The sequence below is a fragment of the Crotalus tigris genome, unplaced genomic scaffold (assembly GCF_016545835.1).
Source record: "Crotalus tigris isolate CLP2741 ecotype Arizona unplaced genomic scaffold, ASM1654583v1 scf7180000023598.3388751, whole genome shotgun sequence".
NCBI lineage: Eukaryota > Metazoa > Chordata > Lepidosauria > Squamata > Viperidae > Crotalus > Crotalus tigris.
The window spans coordinates 1,571,370-1,595,856 of NW_024100068.1; the positions used below are offsets into that span (position 1 = coordinate 1,571,370).

The 24,487-nt window shown below is 36.1% G+C and overlaps 1 protein-coding gene across 4 annotated transcripts in view; it reads right to left on the minus strand.

Annotated features, from left to right (window-relative positions):
• Positions 1–4,012: 4,012 nt before the first annotated feature.
• SLC38A6 (solute carrier family 38 member 6) overlaps positions 4,013–24,487 on the minus strand; it is a 42,880-nt gene continuing 22,405 nt past the window's right edge. For 2 of the 4 annotated variants that reach the window (XM_039319495.1, XM_039319494.1), the window contains 9 exons: positions 22,487–22,569; positions 21,947–22,005; positions 13,218–13,283; positions 12,606–12,659; positions 11,743–11,822; positions 8,888–8,988; positions 7,122–7,246; positions 5,950–6,094; positions 5,656–5,852 (listed from right to left, as the gene is read on the minus strand). In XM_039319495.1, the coding sequence (XP_039175429.1) occupies positions 5,668–5,852; positions 5,950–6,094; positions 7,122–7,246; positions 8,888–8,988; positions 11,743–11,822; positions 12,606–12,659; positions 13,218–13,283; positions 21,947–22,005; positions 22,487–22,569 (898 nt within the window). In that variant the 3' untranslated portion in view covers positions 5,656–5,667. Of the gene's footprint in view, positions 4,744–5,655; positions 5,853–5,949; positions 6,095–7,121; positions 7,247–8,887; positions 8,989–11,742; positions 11,823–12,605; positions 12,660–13,217; positions 13,284–21,946; positions 22,006–22,486; positions 22,570–24,487 lie in introns of those variants that run through there. The other 2 variants (XM_039319493.1, XM_039319492.1) reach the window with 2 other exon arrangements.

Consider the following 24,487-nt stretch of genomic DNA (forward strand, 5'->3'; position numbering starts at 1 on the left):
CTATGCAGCAAACGGAAACTAAATAGGCAAAAGGCAACAAAGGACTGAAATACTGATTTGAACTAGACTGCCATATAGTTAGCAGTTCTTTTGCATATATTTTTAGTATTTTAGGCCAAATGCTGATAGACAATATAAACTCTATGGGGAAATGGGTCAATCCGTTTGGAAATGAACAATGCTGGAGCAGACATGGGGCAGGAAAGGTTTCTGCTCTTGATTAGAAGCTTAGGTTCTTCTATTGGTACATGCTTATCCTATCTAAAATCAAGGCATTTTCTACAAAGGGAAGTTCTTCAACTACTTCATATCCAGCCTTCCAAGAAACATTGAAAATATGCATTTTTAAAGATTAAAACTCTATATAGAGAGAGGATTTTTTTTTCTTTTTATCACTTTACAGTTCAGTTCTTTCTGCTTTGCTACTCTTAATTATTGCATTTCTTTTCATTAACTCCGGTGAAGATTTTTCAATATAAAGGGAGGCTTATTATTAACAATTCATTTTCCAACATGTTTCTCCTATTGTCCTGCTTTAAGCATCAGGATAATTGGCACATTCACATTAGATTTTCTCAGATGGCTTCTGTGCGCCCTGATTCTTCCTTAACCCAGTTCCTACCATTGTCAGCAGTATTTATTCCATGATGAATTATGTGGTTCAATCATTTTAATTTTAGTGTACACTGATATTAATTTTGGATTAGGTGCATGTGAGCATCAGTGTCTATGGACACTTTGACATCTGCATAGCTCCCCGTTCCATAGCTCCCTTCCAATTCTTAAAGTATTTTTTAATTGTTTTATATTATTCTAACTTAATACAAAAATAAGCAAATGGAAAGCCTATGATTATACAATTATTCTTACAAATTTAAAAAATGGCAGTTATCTACCTTCTTGCTGATTAAAGTCCTAGCTCAGGGGTGTCAAACTGCCAGCCCATGAGCTGGATGCATCATAGTGAAACCACGCCCACCCCATTGCCGGCAATGGCAAAAAGTTGCAATATGTCGCAACATGTCATGTGACGTTGCGAGTTTGACACCCCTGACCTACCTGTTCCCCAGGCATTTGAATCAGTGTGGAGGAGTTCTCTTGTGATTTTACAGTTTCCTGGGCTCCAGACTTTGCCAAGTGGGTTGTGAGTGGCCATGTACTCTGTGATAGCCATTTTGGAAATGGCAACACTGCCTCCACATGACAACAATTCAGCAATCAGGGTCAAAAAATGCTCTGAACATTTCAGATGTTCATAACTTTGGATAACATGGCAGTCCTAACATGACCCATGATTCTTTTTTTAAAGCACCTAATGTCAAAACAGACCAGGGTGGCTACTTTTCTGCTTCCAGGCACAATTTATTTGAAGAGTTTTTGTATAGAAACCTCTGTTACGACAGGGACTCCACACACCACAGAGAAAATGTCTAAATTCCATCTTATTTCTTTAAAAAAAAAAAAAGATTTTCAGAAAGCAGCAGTGGTACTAACTAGTAACATTCCCTTCTCCAAACACAATCACATTTAGATTTTTAAGAAGATACAGCTTTATGAAATGAGTTTACCAAGTTATAGTCATATGGTTTAAATTAGGTTCTTGTAGACATTACAAAACCCTCTTACAATGAAGATTTCTTAATGCACAATTGTACTTGAAGGGAACTTAACTTTACCATACTATTAATTCATTATTTTTATCTTTAAATATGATAACATATAAAGTATAAAAATGATGGATGTCTTGGAGTTCAGTTTGCAAAATCAGAACATGTTGACAGGAACAGTAACTATTTCTTACTTCTTTACTGAAGTGTAAATTGTCGTGAATGGCAGCTTTAATTAAACTTAGATTGGGCAAGGCGTCATTTTGCAAATCCAAATTTTCTGCAAGTAAGGAGGATGGAGAGGCTCTGCAAGCTTTTTCTGTAAAACTGACAGGAGCAGGTGCAGCAACATTTCAATCAGTTTCAACAAAATGTTCTCAAAAGGCCACCTGTCTTGTTGGATTTTAGCCATAACCTTTCCACATTTGTTCCCCAATAGAGGATTATTCACTAATGCAGAGCAACAATACACAAACTATTTCTCCATGCTGCAATTTTATTTTACTTATCTATTAGATTTATTGGATTTGCTTTTTATTTACTTTTTATTGGATTTCTAAGGTTGTCAAATCATCAGATGACTTAAAGCAGCATGTAGGACAAATTAAAAATACAATATAACAGTAAAAGAAGAACCAGGTAATAAATAGCACTTAGACTTATATACCGCTCCATAGTGATTTACAGCACTATCTGAATGGTTTACAACATCACAATATAACCCCCAGCAATCTGGACCCTTATTTTACTGAACTTGGAAGGATGGAAGGCTGAGTCAATCTTGAGCCAGTCAGGATCGAACTCCAGACTGTGGGCAGAGTTAGCCTGCAGTACTGCATTCTTACTATTGTGCCACCAGGGCACCTGCCCCCAAAATTAAACCAATCATAGCATACCACTGGCCCCATGGCCCAGCCAGCTGGAGGAACCAGGCCTTTATGGTTTCACTAAAGGACAACAGGATTGGGCCATGTGGACCTTGGAGCAGCAACAAAGACATTCCAGGGTCCCATAACATGACATTTCTTTAGCAGGAATCTGGAACAGATCAAGCTTGTTGAATCTTAATGGATGAGCAGAAACAATTAGAGAGACGGTCCTACAAGTAACTAGGCCCTAAGTCATGAAGGGTTTTAAATCATCAACACTTTGAATTGCAACCAGAAGCTAACAGGCAGCTAATGTAGCTCACACAATAGCAGTCTCACATGGGCATACCAAAGTGAGCCCGTAAGTACAAGTGCAACCATATTCTGGATCAGCTGCAGCTCTCAAAGATAGTCCCTTCTATTGTATGTTGCAGTAATGATATACAGGCTATATGACTATGGGAGACAGAGGAAAGAGATGCTGCTTAGGGGACTGTCAGATAAGAGAAGTCATAGCCTGCAGATGAACAACAAGCAAAGAAAGAAACCTCTCTAATTTCTTGGGCTATTAAAAAGATGGCAGGAGGTTTGTATGCAAGATTCTGTTAATGTGACTTTATAATAAAGTAGAATAAGCTCACATGGTTATGATTCCTGTCTAATCTAGCAGGAAGGCAGGCAGTTGCAATAGTACAAACTGTGACTGAGCTATGAGAGACCTTCAATCTCTGGTTAATTGTATTATGACACCAAAGACTTGAAATAAACAACCTAATGTGATATTATGTGCTGTGCATCCCCATACAATTGCACTAGCTCCTGCTTGCAGGGCAAAGAAATACAGGAGATTAATAATGCCAAAAGATAGTGACTGGCCCCAGGTCACCCACCCAGCTTTGTGCTTACAACAGAATTAGAACTCATGATCTACTGATTTCTAGTCTGGCGCCTTAACTACTATATCATTCATTAGAAAGTCAAGCAATGACAACAGCAGCCAGATCAACACTACCTTGGGACCAGAAAGGATTAATTCCCAATTCATGTACATTAATCAAGGATAAATAAGTTAGTTTGTACAGTAGCTGCTTTCTGAGAATATAATGGGAACTTCTCTCACACAGCCCTAAAATACAGCTCCATCAGGGCTATAAACTGAAATAATCTCCTCCAATGGATCAATATTGATACTAAACCAGAGAAAGTTCTGTGAATGCAGCTAGATCTCAGTGCTGCACCCTGTGCTAGATATATTCTGAATTCTAGTAACACTAACATCTTAAATTATATCTTGTAGGCAAAGGTAGCCAAGAGAAATATTCAGTACAGGTATCATATGATTCTGAACCTTGCTGCAATCAGCAGCCTGATTGCTGCATTTTACAAATTGCCATTTCTGGACATTTTTCATGGGTAGCTCCACAGAACCAAGACATGGATCATTCTCATTAAGGCTAACTGGCTCAGGAAGGATTGCATTTGGCACAATGGATCTGCAAATCCAGTAATGTGTGTGTGTGTGTGTGTGTGTGTGTGTGTGTGTGTGTGTGTGTGTGTAAATGTCAGTTCAAAATTTCAAATCTGCTCACTTTAAAGGAGCACAAGCCTATTCAGAACCAGCTTCATTTTAATCACCTTTATGTTTACCTTACCAATATAACCTCCATCTTGTATGGATTGAATTTCAGCTTTGTATTCCTCATCCAGGCAATGACCAATGATTAGACAACAGCACGGTTCTTTTAGAACTAGATGGTAAGATGTAGTAGAGCAGAATGTCCATCAAATAACAAGAGCATTTCATTCCAAAGCTCTGAATTAATTTCTCCAGCTATTTCAAGTAGTTGTTAGGATGCAAAGAGCAGAGTTCTATAGAACACTATCACTCAACTTTCTTCAGCACTTGGCAGAATAATTTTATTTAAGACATTGTGAAAAATTATTCATTTTACTAGTTCTTCTTATGTACAATTCTAGATTTTAGAAGGCAGGAATACTTTCAATGGTGGACCCAACTGTACACGATTACTGATAAACTGAGAAGACCAACAAGGAGGCCAAAAATTAGCAGTGCACAGGCCTGTGAATAAAAGTGAGACAAACAGATGAACCCTAAAAACAGAAATCAATTAATCCTTTGTTAATCAAAGCAATGGTTGTAATGGTATCATTTTGCTTCTTAGATGGTGGCAAAGTTTCATTTACAACACAAATATCAAGATGTTTTCATATGGATATGTGGGTATCATTGAGACGAGGACAACAACCTGCAATAAACAAGTTAGATTTGTGGCTTAGGAAATGATTTTAGCAGATCTGCCCTTGTCAACTGACTGTAGCTACAGCAAGCAGAGCTGTGCAAAACAACTGGCCAAATGCCAAACCAAACTGGACTGATTCCTGCAGATGAAAATCAAAGCAAGCCTCCTCCTCCCCCCAAAAAAGACTCATTCCAAATCTGAAACATGCTGAAGTTTCATTAGCATTTCAAAATTTGAAGCAATCCAGACATGCAGAAAAGCATCTGCCAAAAATTCATAGATACCCAGACAGAACAGCAGCCAAATATTGATACATTTCTCCCTAAACGCTTCATATAAGGAAAACTCCACTACTGGGGTGGGGAAGGCAGCGCACTTTTGTGCCTGACAGTATTGACTTCAAACCAAATGAATAGATTTACTAGGCGTCTCCAGTAACAATGTCTGGGTGAGGAATGATGAAATTATTTATTGCAGAATTATGGCAGATAATTGTTGAACTTCGTGGTCTGAATTTTCTGAATGGTGACATTTTAGGATATAAATTTGACTGTATTTATGTTGGGACAGGAAGAAAATGAATTACAGATTATTGAATGTGCAGGAAGAGAGTCCAGACAAATGCAAATATCTTTCACACAACAAAATTATGTCCCTTTGCACGTTTCTTATAAGTATTTTAGCGCATTTAGCAGAAAGCATACTCCAAATGTAAATTTATGTCAGACCTTAGGTGAAAAGGATTTCAGAAAGAGCAATAGAAAATAGTTTGTCTACAGGCCAAGAATTGTTGTAAATTAGAATAGACAGTATTAGATGTAGAAGTGCATGTTATTATTCTGACTTACAGTACATCAAGCCTTGTTATATCATTAGCACTACCAACATTAATGTAGTTCCACGGCAGCATACACCATATTTTTAAGGTATTCACCAACCAGAAATGAGTTTATTAATTTGTACATGCAACCTAAAACAATGACAAACTTTTTTTTTTAAAAAAAAGAAAAAGTAGATTACCCCAAGTTTTTGCCATGATATAAAGTCCTCTGTACTAATCTTAAGATAAAATAGGCCAGGGTACACAAAGAGCAAGCATGTTGAAGTGGTGGACCCTGGAAAAAGACAGGACGAAAGTCTTTTAGTCTTTGTAAGCTCTATTATGAACAGATCTCAAAATGCAGGAATAGGAAGAAAATCACATAATCTTACCAACTACTCCAAAAAGCTGTCTGATATCAGGCACATACATTGCGAGCAAGACCACAATTGTATTTAGTACTAAAGTGATGAAAATGTGGTGGATTAGGGAGAAAGGAAGATGTGAAAAAAATATCATCATTACAGCTTTTCTTGCCTGTAGAATTCAAAAGATTTAAAAAGCATGTCAATGCAATAATAAAAAAGCAATAGCACAAATAACATTTAATGATTTACTGTGACCCAAAGCAACTGGACTTTGTTTTCCCTTGAAGACGTTTCGCTTCTCATCCAAGAAGCTTCTTCCGTTCAGAACTAGTCTTAATAGTCTTAATTCAGAACGGAAGAAGCTTCTTGGATGAGATGTGAAATGTCTCCAAGTGAAAACCAAGAAAGTCCAGTTGCCTTTTGAAAAAACGTATTTGGGACAACCATGACCTGGATGACTGAGAATCTCCACAGATATTTACTGTGATTGTAACTCCATTTGCATTACTAACTAAACTTACTGATTGACAGCAGGGGTCAACACATTGGAAGAAATCCAACTCTGTATGAATAAAAACTTTCTTGTATGTTAGGTTCTCTCTCTCTCTCTCATGCTTCAAAACAGATTGTATAAATGGGAAAGCGGCCATAGGAAAATGTTCTCAATACCATTTCTGCCTACTGAGCAACCATAACAAATGTTTTACTGGGTTAATATATTGCTTAGTTCCCAAACAGCAAAAACTTCAGGATGAGAATTTGGAAAAGGCCAAGACCAGCAGCAGTTTTGTGGTTTTGTATTAACCCCTGTTAAAAATAAGCTTGCAGAATATCATTAAAACTTCTTTTTGCTGGCTTTCATTTGCTTATTACACTGCATGCTTACTTAAAAACCAAATGAAAAGAAAACACACACAGATGTGCATACCAAATCTATTTTAAGAATATCATATTCTGCAAATTGCAATGCTATAAGTCAGCTCAAATTTAAAACTATTTCTTTTTCAAACAAGCACAAAACAAATTAGTATACTGGTTTAGGTCTCATTCCTCTGTTGCTGTTAATGATCACAAAAGACATGAACACTCTGATCTATTTGAAGTATAAATAAGGAAGCCAAACTGTTTGTAGGGCCTGCAAATAATTAAGAATGACTTCGGCTAGACCAGCAAATCAAATATTTTGTAATACGTACAGGGAAATGAATTAGAGGCACTGTCAACAGCACAGCAAATAAGATTCCCAGTTCTACTGTCAGGATGACTGTATCATGGGGTAAGTACTTGCTGTATCCTTGAAGCAATTCTGAATCCACGTGGTCTGAAATTATTTAAAATATATTAAGTAGCAACACCTAATTCTCACATTGTAAATTGGGGGGGGGAAGGGTGTCAGTCTATTATGCAATATTTTTCTTTGTTTTAGAAGTAGATTTAAAGAAACATCGGAAGACTAAATTTATGCATGATTGTTTTTGACTAGAAAAAAATATTTGAATGACTTCTGCTTGAACAGTTGTTTTATTTAAAAGCAATTATAGCCAAATAATAGCCATGAAATGAAAAACTATTTAAAATCCAGAGATTTATCTGGTCTTACTTAGGTTTAGCTATCACAAATATTTGCAGGCTTTTGTGTTTCCATGATCTCTTCATCATATAAGATGGTTCAAAGTTAAAAAAAAGAAGGGGCCGAGGTTCAAGAATTTAAGAATATAAACTGAAACAGACATGGCTCAAATATCAGTTCTGTATCTGCCACATTCTTCCCCTGACCACCCTGTCAATTTTTTTTCCTGGCTTTTAATCAACTTGTCTAATTAAGAGTTCATGGAAACTCAAAGCTTACCATTATTCTAGAAAATTTTAGTTGGCTTAATAAAAATATCCCTGTATGGATTTTGGAATGTTCTATATAAGCAGCAATAAGTTAATTAAGTGTGTTTGATTGTTTTATTTTTGTGAAAACTGGCTTGATTTAATATATATGATGAAAAAGGTGGTATATATAAACATCATAAAAACATAAACACTTATGTGTGAATGTTGTAGATCAATATATATTTGGATGCCAATTTTCAGGAATGTTTGAGGCTGCCATCAGCCACTAGCCAAGCTCATCCCTTCAAAATCAATTATACTTTGTTAAGATTAACAATGGCTTCGTTGTTATAATGTTTACAATTATAGTATTTCAAATTTTCTACCCTCCCTTGCCACATGAACCCAAACTATCTAAATATTCTATATTATCTTGGCATGCTCAAGATGAGAAACAAAAATAGTTTTGCAGTCAAAGAAAGCGTATGCTGGTGATTGAACTTGTAGCTTAGAGACTAAATGTCTAGAAATTGTTTCTGTTGGTAAATTTAAAAAGTGTGGAGCTACAACATTAGGGTTTTTTTCAATGTTCATTACTGTTATGCTTGTTACTTGACAAATGTTACTTGGAAACCCACTTTAGGGCACTTATATATTTAAGCATCCTTTATATACTGAGAGAAATTCTCTGTGGGAACCTCTTGAAGTGAATTTGCATAAGTAGTTGTTCTAGGTAAAGACTGGTACCCCACTTCTAGTAGACTATGCGATGTAAAAAGCAGGGATAGCTTTTTTTGATTCAATAGGATTGCAGACAATATTGGGCAGAAAGCTAGGGAAGTTGCATCTTCTACCCCAATGTTGTCATAGCCCTAAGAAGGCAATCCAAAAGCCAGCTGATAGCTGCTGGGAACCCAATCATGCTGGGAATCACATTGGGAAATCAATTAAGAGGATCTACCTTTGCATTCCTCATTGAAACTGCAATGCCAGCAAGGCAAAGTAAGCACTTGAGGCAGGAGACCATTAGAAAGGAACCAAAGTGCCTGCATGCTGCCCACTCTGGTATATTGGATCACCATATTGGGGTGTTCTGCTTTATCTCCTATTAATAAACAGAAATTAATATTTGATAACATACTGTAAAAAGTGAGGTATCCAAATAGCGCTGACAGAAAATAAACTAGAAAGCTGAGAGCAATTCCTGTGTTGGCAACCTTTTGCATCCTGCTTTTGGATGGACTACAAAAAGAGAAAAAAGTGGCATTATTAAAGGAATTCACTGAAACACAATTCTCTGCAGATGAATGTTTAATCTCTTAACCAATGGATAACAGTTTCCTTCAACACACACCCCCTTACATCCCACCCCAAGGAACAAATTCTTGGATGGAATATTATAGAGACTTGGAGAACAGCTTTTTGGAACTTTCAGAAATATCACAGAAGTATGTCCTAAGAAGGCTATGGTTTTCTTAGGTATAACTTGTGGCTATGAAAGCTAAATCCTCAAAAAGGATAAACAAAGAAAATTGCCACCTTTCAATTGTGGTTCTATAGAAAATTGCTGAAACTAACTTAGACTGATAGAACACACACTTTCTTTCTAGATGAAGGAAAACATACTGCTCACTGGCTGCAATAATGAAATTAAAACTTAAGTACTTTGGACAAACAATGCAAAGACCAAAGTCAATGAAGAAGTTGGCCCAAGTTGCATGAACGTGGGGAGGGGGGGTGTTTGCAGAGCTAGTCAATCCCTTCTGTCAACTCTGGAGTAGGACTAGTCCATACAGGCAAGTGTTCATAATCCTGCAGGAGCAAGAGACAGAGGATGGAGTCTCTACTATTGATTAAGATAAACTAGTGTTAAGGTTAACTCTATGAGCGTCATTGAGGGAGTCAGGCTGGGACTCCATTACCAGTTCATGGTAATGGAGGGAAATAATTGTTTTAGGTTGTCAATTTAACCACTGGTTCCCAATCAGAACAAACCAACTAGCATTGGAACTAGCATTCCTTATAAATTTACAAATTTAGCCATAAATACACTAAACAACCAAGATTATCATAGATCTATGCCTTATTCTCTGCTTAATGAACCATTCCCTAAATATTTAGTGTAAACTGCCCAAGTAATTTTGGAATCAGGTACTTCCAAACCTCATACAAACATATACACAAATATATTCCATTTTTTACCCATTCAGGCTTGCCCTTACAACTTCAAACAAAATATTCCAGAATTGAAGCCCATTCATAGGCTTTTCCTAAAGCACCAAACATTCAGTGTACTTTCTTTCTCATATTCATATTTTTCTCAATGGTCTGCTGAAAAACAACCATTTATTCTGAATAACTTTGCTCACTATCTCCTATTTATTTACTACTACTACTAATAATTTAATAAATATAAATCTCATAATTTATATACTGTCGATTCCCAGCAACTCTGGGCAATTTATAAATTGTTAAAAACATTTAAAACAAGAAAACAATAGAAAACAAAAAAAAAGCAAAGATGGCAGGAATAACAAGCCTGGGTCAGAACAAAAATACGGTAACTATAAAAAAGAAAGAAATGGGGGCTTCAATTAAGTTTGCCAAAGGCCTGAGCAAAGAGTCAACTCTTTGCGGCCCTTCGAAACACCAACAGGGTGAGAGAGACCTTGGGAGAAACCTCATTCCAGAGGGCAGGTCCTGCCACAGAGAAGGCACACTTCTGGGGTCTCAATAGAGGGTTTAATGCTCTTTGATCATAAACAATCAAATCAATCATAAATTTAGATTCTTTGCATGAATAGAATTATGCTTAAACCATGTATCCTGAAACAGACATTTTTTTTACTAAGCATATAGTCATCAAACAATTTTTTTTTCATTCAATTCTTAGGTCTTTGAGTTGGCCAATCACTTTCTGTATTTTTCTTATTTCACCCTCACCTTTCCAATAATTTTTTCCTTCTAATCACATACATTTAGAATATTGCACAATTTTTTACAATTCAATTTATTCAGCCTTCTTCAACGATTTATCTGAGTTGAAATAAACCTTTGCCTCCATTTCTGCAAGGCAGGTATAATCTATCAATATCACTATGGGGAAGTATTGCATAGTGAATAATCATTAGCTTTTATTTTTTTTTTGTACAAACTATCCAGTTTGGCTTGTGTCTGGTTAAGAATTCCAACAGTGTGTCATAGGGTTGGCCCAGATATTGATGACTTTGATGGTGTTTCCAGAATTCTATATTGTCTTTAGCACTTTTCTCACTTTTTGGATGTATTCTTTATTCATCACATGTTTACTTTTCCATGCTTGATGTTATCAAATTGTAAAATGCCTGAACACTTGTGTTTGCTAATTCAAGGAGCTTCAGCTCCAAGCATGTGGCCCCCCAAAAAGGAAAGATATGGATCTTTTAGCAAGATGAATGGAACACTAGCAGATCCTTAGCTGGAAGCGCCTCCCTTTAATGATATAGAGGGAGATTCAGTACATTAAAAGAAGCAATTAATATTGTCTCATTTTTTAATCACATGGAGGTGGGAGGATCCCCTTCATTTATCTGTAAAGTTCCCTTTCAAGGGGTGCTCCTTAAGTCCAAGAAAACTTGACTTTGCTCCCAAGCTGGGGATTAGGGAGGTTGCTGAGCTCCTATTTTGTTGTGCTGTTCTGTTTGGGGGGAGGGAGGCTATTGTGTTATTCCAGACATTCATTTTCTTTTTATTATGAATGTTAATATGTAAGTGGCCCAGGGTTGTTTTGAGTCAAGCGGCCTCTTAAATTAAATAAATAGGACGTGATCAAATTGAGGTTAGACCATCACCTATCTGGGATGGTTAACTTGGAATCCTGCAAACCAGGGGTTGCACTTAAGAGCCTAAATGGCCTCTTTCAATATTATTCACACTAGATGAAACAGGAAACGATTTTTTTCCAAATGTCAATAGTCCTGCTTTTTAAATTGTTTGCACTTACAAATTAAATGTTACCTTTGGAGCTCACAATAAATTGGCAATACTGATGTATGGCAGAGAAATGAGAAAGCCATAGTTGGAATGGCATAAGCACTCTAATAAAAAATAAAAAAGAAAGATTGTTGAAATAAAGTCTGTAAATATTTGATACTTATTTTTAAACCCTTGCAAAAAAGTCAAGAATTAAGTTGTACTGATTCCACTATGTTTTACTGGCTGCACATTATTAATAAGACAGCAACAGTGGACAATTTTCAGCAGGCAACAATTTCTGAGAATATGTTATGTTCTCTCTTACAGATAGGATGCAAGGACATTTAACTGTGCATTACATGGCTAGATGAGAAATGTTATGCGTTACAAAGCACCCATTTACCAAAATGTTGTGGGGCAGTCTGTTGTCCAGTGAGCCCTATTATCTCTGCTTTTATCTTTTTTTCTGGGCAGGTAAATACAGTTTCAAATAAAATACTAGGCTGCAGTTTCCCACAATTTTTATTTTCTAAGAAAATAAAAGGGCTCAAAGACATTATTGGAAATAATAACAGTTATGAAGACTGTATAGCTTGCAAAGCATCCATTTGAAAAAATAAACTAGAATTCTTTATCAATGTAAAAGATCAGGGGGAAGGGAGCACTAGCTGATATTAAAGAGTATTAGGACACAATTCAAATTATCATCCTTAGGAAGTACTATACACAAAGACAGTCATACTGAGAAGCTTTGGCTAATTTTAATGCTAATTCTAATATGATAATTCTAAGGAACTCCACAGTTCAAGCCTGAACTACAAAATATTCTTTTTTATCAGTAATTCTAATGCTTCAACACATTTTTGTAAACTCTTTTAAACTGTTAAAAGGAAATTTTACATTACCTCTTTGGAGAAATTAAAAAGTTGTGCATTACAGTCTCTAGTAGAATTTGAAACCTATGTAAAAACAAAACCAAAAAAACACACCAGCTGGGTTCAAATTACATAATTTAAAAACTATTTCAAATTCCTACCAGTGAACTTACAAAGAAGATAAAGGCCACATTTATACTAATCACTAGTTTAAAGTAATCCTCAATTACTTTCAAAACCATGTAGCAGCCTACTGCAACTGTCAACAAAACAGAAATGGTTTAAGATATAGGGGAAAACTCATCTTATTCAGTAATAAATTATTCCAGATAATATCCAGATTATTCCAAATGATTCCTTTCCAGATTCTCTCTTTCTTTGTAGTCCAATGCATCCACATAAATTAATGAGGAAAAGACATAGGTATGTTGCATGCAATACCTATAATCTTGAATAGTGTAATTCTAGTGATACAATAATATATACTGTATCTCTAGTTCAGCAAACCATCTGTGCTATTTCAAGGTATTATAAATTATTGTTCAAGTAATCATTTTACTGCATAACAGTTGGTACTATAGAAATAAAAGGCCTGTAGAAAATACAAGAACAATTAATTTAAGATTTAAAGCAGCTTAATACCTGGCAAAATCCTGTAGCAAAGTTTAGTGGCAGAGGACAAGGAATGGACCACTTTTTAATTATTATCTATAAAAAGAAAAAAGTAAGAGTTCAGTTAATGGTGACCATACTGCATCCAATCAAAAATTAAGGCGTATCATGCTAATCAGCATAGTTATTAAATATCTAACCAGAAATGATAAGAATAGTAGATCAACATATCTGGAGAACCCCATTGTAAACATGACTGTTATATTTAAAAATAATGATTTACTCATACAGAATTTTCTTTGGCACTGGAGCACTTGTGATTTGATAGAGTAAGTAAGAATAGTGGGAAATAGCCCTTATGCTCAAAAACTGATTGAGAAGGTCACAAAGGATCGAGCGCTCACCTTTGCTTGCATTCAACTCTTTTCTCCTCAGACTGAGCACAGAAGTCAAATAGGGAAATCCTATGGTGATTTATATATAAAGTCTCCTTCACATCAAGCTCAACTTCTGATAACTACATGGAGACATCCCCATAATTTTCAGTTTGGGAGTGCTATTCTTCCATATCTGAAATACTTTTTCTATCTTTCTACTAATCAGATCTTGTTTACTTTGTTTTGTTCAGACAAGCTCATGAAAGTACTATCTCAAGGGCTATCTCCGAAACGGCAACATGTGCCAGACCAAGCTACAGGACACTGATCCTTGTTTCTACCTTCTCAGAAGTACCAAATAGTGGGGAATGGTGTCCTAAAAGGTCAATATTGCCTTCGATAATCAACATCAATCCAATAGTGGCAAATGGTTTTTATCCAGAGAAGTGAACATAGTTAAGTCTGCATGTTTGCAAATTTCCTTTCAGTGCCCACCTAATTATGAGCACTATACTAACTCTCTTAAGGCACTCTGATGAAGAAGAGACTAAATAATTATTGGGAAGCATTCCTTTCACTTTTAACACTCTTGCAGTTGGCTGAACTTATGTGTAGGTTTAGGTAAAAATCAATACATTTTATGTGTATAATGCAAGTGTAGTCCTTCCTATCATGAACCCAAAATTATATAACGGTTGCTGGAATTGGGTATGTCTAGTTTTATGAAGAGAAGGATGAGGAGTGACATGATGGCAGTTTCCAATATTTGAAGGGGCTGCCACAAAGAAGAGGGAGTCAAGCTATTCTCCAAAGCTCCTGAAGGCAGGACAAGAAGCAACGGACGGAAACTAACCAAAGAAAGAAGCAACCTAGAACTAAGGAGAAACTTCCTGACAGTTAGAACAATTAATCAGCGGAACAATCTGTCTCCAGAAGCTGTGAATGCTCCAACACTGGAAGTTTTTAAGAAGAGACTAGACACCATTTGTCTGAAATGGTATAGGGTTTCCTGCCTGAGCAGGGGGGTGGACTAGAAGACCTCCAAGGTCCCTTTCAACTCTGTTATTCTGTTATAATAACTGTACTCAAACCCAGTAGAGTTCCCACAATAAGAACATGTTCCTGGGCTGTACCATGACAAGCGGTGATGGCTTATATAAGTGCTATTCTATATAAACAATTCCTAAGCACAAAAACCAAACATGTCATGAAGGAAACGTGCTATATTTCTATAGGTAAAGACATTTCTTTTTTTCAGAGAAGAGCAATTTGTCAAGCGAACCTTGAACCTCTGAAATGCTATAAATCCAAAATTCTATTTACTATCCATTGGATGTTTAAGAACTAGATTCCACCTAATTGAAATCATTGGACAACAAAGCAAATCAAAGATCACAATAAACATTGAGAAATGAATATAAAGCCCTTACAACATTATATTTTATTAATTTAGAGTAATCATAGTACATTAACTGATTTGAAAGAGATCCATCATTTGTCAAGTCAAAGTCATCTTATCAGGGGATGGGAAGTATATAAATTTAATAAATAATAATAGCAGTTTGTACTTTTAGAGCATAATAGACTGTGAAGCTTTATTAAGAATTGCAAAGGAAGTGTACTAAGAAAACTTAATAAATTTCTGTAATGTCAAAGAATCCCTAATGGTTGCTTACCCAACGCTGAAAGGCAATGAGGAAGGGGGGGGGGAGAGAGAAAACTGAATACTGAAAAACTAAAAAAATGTTCCATTATAGGACAAAATTCCACACTCCATTCATTATTCTTAGATCACCATTTTAGAGCAGTTTCAGAGAATAGTTTTCTTTCCTCAGATCACTCATTCTCATAATATCCCTATGAGGCAAGCTGTTAATAATGATAAAAAAGAAGGAAAACAGATCAAGATCACCCAGGGAGTCTCTAGCTGAGGCAGAATTTCAATTCTTGGGTCCAAGCCCGTATCTGTAGCCAATATTAACATTTGCCCTCAAAGGCAATAACCTGAGTAGACGCTTTGCCCAAAAACCAAAAGGAGAAAATTATACTACTATAAAAATATTGCTTCCATATGCCCAGGTCAGATTTTGGATTCCTGGAACATATTAAAGGGTATGTACTTAAGATAGCAAGAAAATGATATGCAAACTAAAGTACAGCAGGTATCACCGTGCATTATATTTTCACCTTTCAAGACCCCCCAAAAATAGATTAGGGAAATATAATTGGATTTAATAGATCTCTGAAAATTTCCTTTAGCTAAATAATATGTTTAAACTGAATAATACGCACACACAAACATTTTCAGCTTTATGTGAAACCTTTTCCTTACAAAGAGTAAAGCTAACACTAGAGCTAGTACTAGAACTAGAACTAGTTCTAGTACTAGAAGAGAAACTTAGCACTTTCTCATAATGGGACGGGAGGCCAGCCATGGAAGCAGCCAGAGTGGCCCCCATCCGAACCCAGTGAATACAGGAGCCCCAAGGCTTTGGCCTACTGCTCCAGCTGGGCCGAGGCTCTTGGAGTCTCGGCCTTTCCCTGCCCCAGGCCTTTTCCCTGCTTCCTTCACAGCCCTGTCCACCCCATGTGAGTTCCTCGGAGTTACAACCTGCAGTAGGAGGGCAGCCACCGCTGGGTAGACCTTCAAGGGGTCCTTCCTGGTCTTGGGGCCTAGAAATGTGGGAGTCCTCCCTCTCTGTGAACTCCCTATGAAAGGTCTGCTGCCCTCTGTCTCCCTCTATGAGCAGGGGGCTGGACTAGAAGACCTCTAAGTGCCTTCCAACTCTATTATTCTATGAATTGATCATTACCAAATCAGAAGGCTACAGGAACTAATAGAATTAATTTAATAGATTAAACTATGCCAGCAAATCTGAAGAATGACAAAATGAACAAGAGATTGGAAGACTTCAGTTCACATACCAAAACCAGAAAAAGAAGAAATCATTGTATGCAAACATTGCATAATATCTTTATCCCTGCTAGCAAAATAATACTTAGGATCATCCAACACAGATCAGAGCCCTTAAGAGAAAGGGAAATCCTAGTTATTCAGGCTGGCTTTAGAAAAGGTCAAGGAAGAAGATATATTATTGCTGATGCACAATGGATAATTGAGAAAGGCAAAAAATGACAAAAAGAGGTTAATACGGGTAGTCCTCAACTTACAACAGTTCATTTAGTGATCATTCAAAATTACAATGGCATTGAATAAAGTGACTTATGACCATTTTTCAGTTATAACTTTTGCAGCATCTCCATGGTCCTGTGATTAAAATTCAGATGCTTGGCAACTGCTCATATTTATGATGGTTGTTGTGTCCAATGGTCATGTGATCTTCTGACAAGCAAAAGTCATTGGGGAAGCCAGATTTACTTAACAACTGGGTTACTAACTTAACTTCAGTAATTCACTTAACAACTGTGGCAAGAAATATCATAAAAGAGGGCAAAACTCACTTAATTAATGTCTCAGTTAACAATTCTGGGCTCAATTGTGCCCAGTCAATTGTGTAAGTTGAGGACTTGAGCATTGCTGGCTGTGGACTTCTGGGAGTTGAAGTCCACATGCCTTAAAATTGTCAAGGTTGAGAAACACTGGTGTAAAGGCTTTTGATTATCATGTTTGATTGTCATAAGGTGTGGAATATGCTCAGGAAAATAGGGATCTCAGGCCATTTCACTGTCTTCATGCAAAACCTACACATGAGTCAGGAAGTCATAATCCAGAAAAGACTGAAACAGACTGGCTTCAGTTTAGCAATGAAGTAAGTCAAGGCTATGTACTCCCCCTCCCTTTTTATTCAACGTTTATGCTGAATGTATATTATGGAAGATGTATTGGAAGATGATCAGCATGGTTTTAAAACTGGAGGAAGAAATATCAATGACTTGTGCAATGCAGATGATGTGACTCTGATAGCTGAAAATACAAATGATCTGGAAACTGTAGTAAATCAAGAAGTCAAGGAGCAGAGGTAAAAAAACAACAACAGGACTACAATTATATTTAAGACCAAACTAATGAGATCAGATACAGCAACTGGCTTTAGAACTGATAGTGAAAATATTGGGTAGTGGGTAGATTCTAACTTTTAATATTGATTATCAGAAGTAAATAAATCAGCAGTTAAGAAATATGCAGTAGACAAGCACTTGGCAGAGTAACAATAAAGGGCCTTTAAAGGTTATTCAGGTGCCAAGATGTATTTAGATACCTGTACTTAAAAAGATGAGATTTATTCTTGCAGATGCTATATTAGAATAACATGCTGAAAAGAAGCTATAAATTATTTTTCTTTGGTAAATGCTTTTTACTATTTTACCTGGAATGAATAAGCTCACTTGACTATGATTTTCTATGTTTGGAGTCTTGTTGGCTTTCTTCCTGTCTTTGGGAGCAAATGCTTTTCTTAAAGAAAAATTGCCCATTTCTATCAAAAAACTTGCAATTTCACATTTTAATTTTTAAACAGCCTCCTGACAGATACCATCTGGAGCCAAGGATTTATTTGTTTTTAATTTGTCAATTACATTTATCTCTTGTTACCTTGCGTAGTTTACCCATCCCTTTCCTGAAAAATGCAGTTCAGACACAGTATCTGGCCTGCATCTTCAGAAGTGAAAACAGGGATGAAGAATTCATACAATCCATGGTAATTTCCTCCACTTCCTAAATGCCACTGTTATTCAATGGCCAAACAATTTCTCTGATTATTTACTTCTTTGAAATTCATTTAAATATTTTTGTTGCTTGTCTTAATATTCTTCACTCTTAAGTTCTTCAAAAAAATTTATTGGCATATTTTGACTATATATTTTATTTTATTATATGAACCGAGGTGGTGCAGCAGTTAGAGTGCAGTACTACAGGCCACTTTAGCTGACTGTGTTCAGCAGGTCAGCGGTTCAAATCTCACCGGCTCAAGGTTGACTCAGCCTTCCATCCTTCCGGGGTAGGTAAAATGAGGACCCAGATTGTTGGGGGCAGTGTAAATATATATATATATACATTGCTTACTGGTGTACACCGCTTAGAGAGTGCTTGCACTTAAAGCAGTATATAAGTCTCATAAATAAATAAATAAATAAATAAATATATTATATTCTCCATCAGATTTCCAAAGATTCTGGACTGCTTACAACCCAAAAGCAACGTATTAAAATCCAACTGACCAGAAGAGCAAAATACCAAACCACAATAAAAACAATCCTTAGTGACAACAACTAGTGAGATTTATTTCCTACTAAATGCAGAGAATAATTGTTTTGAATAATCCCTGATTGGTCATCAGTTGGGCACTGAGAGAACATATAGTTCTAGTATTATCAAGCTCACGCAAAATCATTAAATAACTGGGACTTTTACTTGGGAACAGAACTCGGCAAACAAACCAGAATCAAGTAAAATGTGTGTTACAACAAAAATAACTATGGTGAAGACATCATTTAGATACAATGTACACGGCCATCTCCCTCCCAGACTATCTGGTTAAAATCCTTTTACAACAGACAGGATGGTGAATAAGTGATCTGTCACTGGACCTGCCAAGGAACTGAGACATACTGGATGCAGGTAAGCCCAAGTAAGTATTAATGAATGGCAATTTAGCTCACAGAAGGTTGCTGAGCTTGCAGAAGATTATCATCTCCTAGACTTGGCAAAAATATTTTGGAGATCTTGAAAGATGCTGCCCTTAGGGAGAGATTTTGACAGCTTTGAAGTCTGATTTTTATCCTATAGTTCAACTCCTTAATGGACTTGTTGTCTTGCACTCTGGATGGCATTTTTGCAGGACAGCCTTTATGTGATTTTTATCTTCTTAAAAACACAGGAAAAGTAAGGTCTGCCTGCAAGTCAACACAAGACAAGAGAGTCAAGGGGCACTGCTTATTATTCTACAGGGAAAGCACCGAACTTCAGCAAAGCATGCCTACTCAGGTGGAAGGCAGAGAGGGAATAATAATGTTTAAGCATGGCTGTTATTGCTATTTCATTTGCTTTAATGTTTTCTTCCATCAATCTATCCTAGGTCAAAGAGCAACCATTTAAAATAAAATAGGGGTGATGTGAGCATAATGAAATATATAAATTCACACATATATAAATAATTATTATCACTCTATTCTGGTTTTACTTGTACCTATTTGATGCCCTCTCCCAGTTTTCTTTACACATCAATGTGACTGAAAATTAAAACAGCATCAGCATGCATGGCACTCAATTATTACTCTAGTGATTAACATGAGCCATTGAAAGCCAATCTTTGCACTCAAAGGAAGATAAATAGGTACAGCGATAACCTCTTACTAACAGTTAAGTAGTAAAGTAATCTTACCCAGGCCCATGGGTTAACTACCCAAAGAAAAGAGGGGGGGGGTAATAATTTCTTTCAGAGTTGCTTGCTTTGGAAGGACAGTATCACAGAATAATGGGGGACAACCTACCAAGAAGGAACATAGGTGCAATGGTACTCCTGAATATATATGATAGTGGAAGGGAAAGGGAGCAGAAGAACAATTCACTAGTCCTTATTCACTCTCCTCCAGAGACCATGTGAGCATATCTGTGGATTTAGCTCTTAGGGTTTACGGATTCCCTTTTCAATTGAATAGAAGGTACTTTTTTGCACCCAAGGATCAGCAACCTTTCTGAATTATGGAAGTATCTGTAATTTTGACAGCATATGTAGTGGGTTCATGTAGTGGGCCACATTAAAATAGCCTAAGAAAAGGGGAACAGTGACAAAAAAGGAAGACAGTGATTTTTTTTTACATCTCAATGTTCTTCTAATTAAAATTATTCCCTATAATATAACGTATTATAAAGTTTCTATTTTCTCCTCCTTCCCTACCTCCAATATACGTTCTCAAATTGGGTTCAAGATTTTTTTTTTACCAGCTGACCTTTTTGTTAGGCATTTTGCCAATATACTTGCTTGCATTTATTCATATTCCGAAATCTGATGCACAAAATCTCATGAGATGATAGTGGTCATACCTTGTGAGATCATCGGAGATTTTTCTGAACCTGTGAATTCTGAGGAATTGGAGTTCTGTGTGGAATGAGATCTAGGTGGTGAGATAGGGAACAAGGGATTGGATGTAAAAGATAGTGAACTCTTCCTTAAGGAAGAGCGTGATGCCACAAACCTAGCAAGAGGCAATGATACACCAACTCAAGAGACCGTCTCTCAACTTGGCCAATGTGTATAAATATGTCCTATCCCCAAAGCCCCTAACACTAAAAAGTTTTGGCTGGCAGGGCCAAGGAAAAGAGTCTTCTCTGTTGTGGCCCATACCCTATGGAACATCTTGCCCCCAGAGGTCAGGTAAGACCTATTCTCCCACGCTTCCAGAACAGCATCAAGATCAGGCTCTGCCAACTGGTATGGGGGTCTAAGAATGGTATGTATTCCATGGGGGTGGTTGGTGTCTTAAGGGCATTCCCTCTGCCTTTTTATTTTTTTTTAATCTCTGTAACTCTTATCTCTTTAACTCTGTTTTTAATACTGTTTTGAACTATATCACTTTTCATGGTTTTTATTTGTGAACCGCCCTGAGTCACTTAAATGAGATGGGTGGTATATAAATTTGATTAAATAAATAAATACCTCCAAGATATAGATTGCACAGTTGTTGCCAGCATATGCTGGAACTTTTAAAACATATCAATTGCTTGAATACACATAGAGATGTTGGTTTTGAAGATAATTCATTTCTAAACCTATCCTGGAATGTATCCATTTCTACATATTCTTTACTATTGCAGAAATCACAGTAGAAGTAAATCTAAACCAAATGCACACCCTTACTGTTTTCCATAGATCACAAAAGAAGCGATGAATGTAAACATCAGCACTGAATGACCTATTTGACACAGAGACAGACTAGGAAGAAAGTGTTTCTTTCAGTCTGAAAGAATAAGACCTTGATATATTAATATGGATGTTAAATTTCTCAGAAGAGTTCTGCTGCTTTTTGTGCTTTGTGCTCTTAAACTAACACGTAAATTCAATTTATTTGGAAAAGATTATATTTTCTTCTGCGCAAGTTGCAGTAAATGGTGGTTTGAAGTAAGGATGAAAAATTCCATCCCACGCAGACTAATATTTTTCATTGCCCTGTCAGCAAAAACAAATACACTGTACTGCATTTTACAGTCCAAAAATATTAACAATGGTGTTTTTTTCATATTCCTGATTTTTTAAGCCAAAAAACTTACCTACACACACATACACTGCATGTAAAAGACAGGAGAAGGAATACTTTGGTTTTAAAGACAAATTTTTTAAAGACAGACATCTGTTTCAAAGGAATTCTGAAATCGATCAAAATAAAAAGAAAATATAAGCTATGATCTGGATTCTTTTTACTTACCACAAGAGCAAAGTACACCATAAAGAAAAATGATAAACTACTTGTGTAGCCAAGAAAGCCTGTAAAATAACAGTAAAAATAAGAGACAATTTATAAAGAAAGTGATCCTGGTATAAGGTTAAAAGAATTTCACATTGTAGTATGTTTTTCATTATAGAGTTTGGTGTCTGGGGCTTAAATCTCCATCAAAAACATTCCTACTTGCCTGTCACAGACCATTTATGTAGCTTTACAGCATTGAATTAGAACTGGTCTACCAGTAATGACATACAATAAGTAAATGCAGTTCTTTAATGTTTTTCTGTAAATGTTTTATTTTAGTAGAGCAGACAAAATACTGGGCAATCTAACTAATAGGTTAACTAGTCTGGAAGGCAGACTAAGTTGCAAATAAATCTACCCTGCTCAATCTTTCATTAATTTATTTAAACTCATATTAAGAGCCTCTCTGACGTCTCTCAATCAAGCTGCTATTAGAAAGAAAAGTTGGCTGCCAACAGTAAATTACACAATAGGAATATCCTCTTTAAAATTACTCACCAATTTTAGGAAGAAGTGCTAGAGGGAAGATGATACAAACTGAGGTAATCAGCAGCAGTAATCTTCCATCAAGATACCAAGAACTAGTAGAAGATATAATGCAAACAGTTTCAATATGTCTTCACCTACATACTGAGATTGTATAGAGGATAAACATTAAAATCCATATTAAGACGTATTTATCAAGCTAGTTTATGTTTTATAAAGCAGTATGAAGCATCTGAGTTTTCAAGAATACCAAACAAAATAATATAAAGAGGCGAGAGGTATGTGCTTGTGTTATTCCTAAGCTGACAGACAGACAGACAAACATTAGAAAATTCTTGCTATCAATTTTTGATAATGTCAGTCCCTGAGAAATCCTTTCCCTGGATGCCTATCAGCCTCTTTTCCACCTTAAAAAGTAGTTTAGTAAAAAAGCAAATAAATAAGAAACTGGGATGCTGTAAATTTCGTGCAACATATTTATTTGCAGTAATTGCTTTGGAGCTCACTAAAACATTTGGATAATAAGGAGCACCCCAAATAGCTAATTTGTCTCTTTCATTTTGTGAAACTCTACTTTTATGAATAGGGAGATATCCTATGATAGCCATTTTGTGAGTGGGCCCTCAGCATGCTCTCAAAACGTGTTCTTGGCACAGAAATGTTGCTTAACCAATTCAAATTAAGAGCCCACATTTGATTGCAAGCATGATCTTTTGGAGCAGAAGGTATTTTACGCACACAGTGGAGCAGGGATAAAATATCTCCTACGTGAGGTGGTGTATTAACAAGAATATTATTAAAATAGAGGTCTCCAAATTTCTTAGAAAATAACACATCACATATCTCCTACCACCTTGAAACCAAACATTTTCTTTCCTTCCTTGATTTGGCATGCAACTATCTGTTTTTCACTTATAAGCATTTCTTTTATTTTAAAAATCCATTGCAAAAAGGTATATGTGAAAGTTCTGCTCCATCACAGATTAATTTAAGGAAATATAAAGCTCATGGGAACAAGAATCTCTTTTTAAAATGTTATTTAGGCAATTGGGAATTCTGCCCTATCAGCACTTAAGTCTTTGGCTGATGTTGACAAAAGCAAGAAAGATGCTTCTTGCTTATACAGCAATTTAAAAATATTTGTTATGGAAAAAAAACAGTATAATCAGAGAAGGTAGCAACTCTCAAGGTTAGAACTATGCTCTCAAACTCTCTCTAAAAACTGTCCATAAATAATAAAAAAAGATTCCCTCTAAAACAATGATGGACTGATATGATAATTTAATATACAATTATTCTGTTCAATTATATTAGATCCTATATACATGGCATCTAATATATTTATCCTATATGCTTAAAGAATGAGCCATGAACATTTTTTAATCTGTTTCGGTGATAGTTCTTTTTCTTTACAAGGATTTCAACACCATGTCTCCAAAACATTTTCTTTGGCTATTCAGGCCAACTGGTATAGACGATTCTCCAATAAAGAGTTTATTCTTCAGTGTATAACTTTTGGCACAGCCAGATGTCTTCAGCAGACTTGGCACATTCTGTTGAAAATGTCAGATGGGCTAATATTTAGACTTCAGTTCTTATTCTATATAAATCTGTATGTATGCTTTTTGCCTGAGGTCCCAAATATTTGTGAGCCAATGGAACTGCAAGAGCACATTATGAGTATTCTTAAAACAGTTGCCATGGTGGGAAAAATGCAAGATTCCCTCTCACCAATAATGCTTCTGGTTCCCCTGCTCTCCTTGGTTAAAGTTAAGGCCACAGGAGTATTGTTTTCCATTGATGCACACAGGGGAGCTGGCTATTCCTTTTCATGATAAAGAAAGAATTATTACTGGAATCAGTAATCCATTTCTGTGTGCATGAATTTTTTAGCCATAATCCCTTGCAAATTGCTACACCTGATATTGTGTTCTTTGAATGAAAAAAAATATCTTTCCTAGGATGAATTGAACATGAATGCTAACACTTTTTACAATTTATTTAGATTTTCTT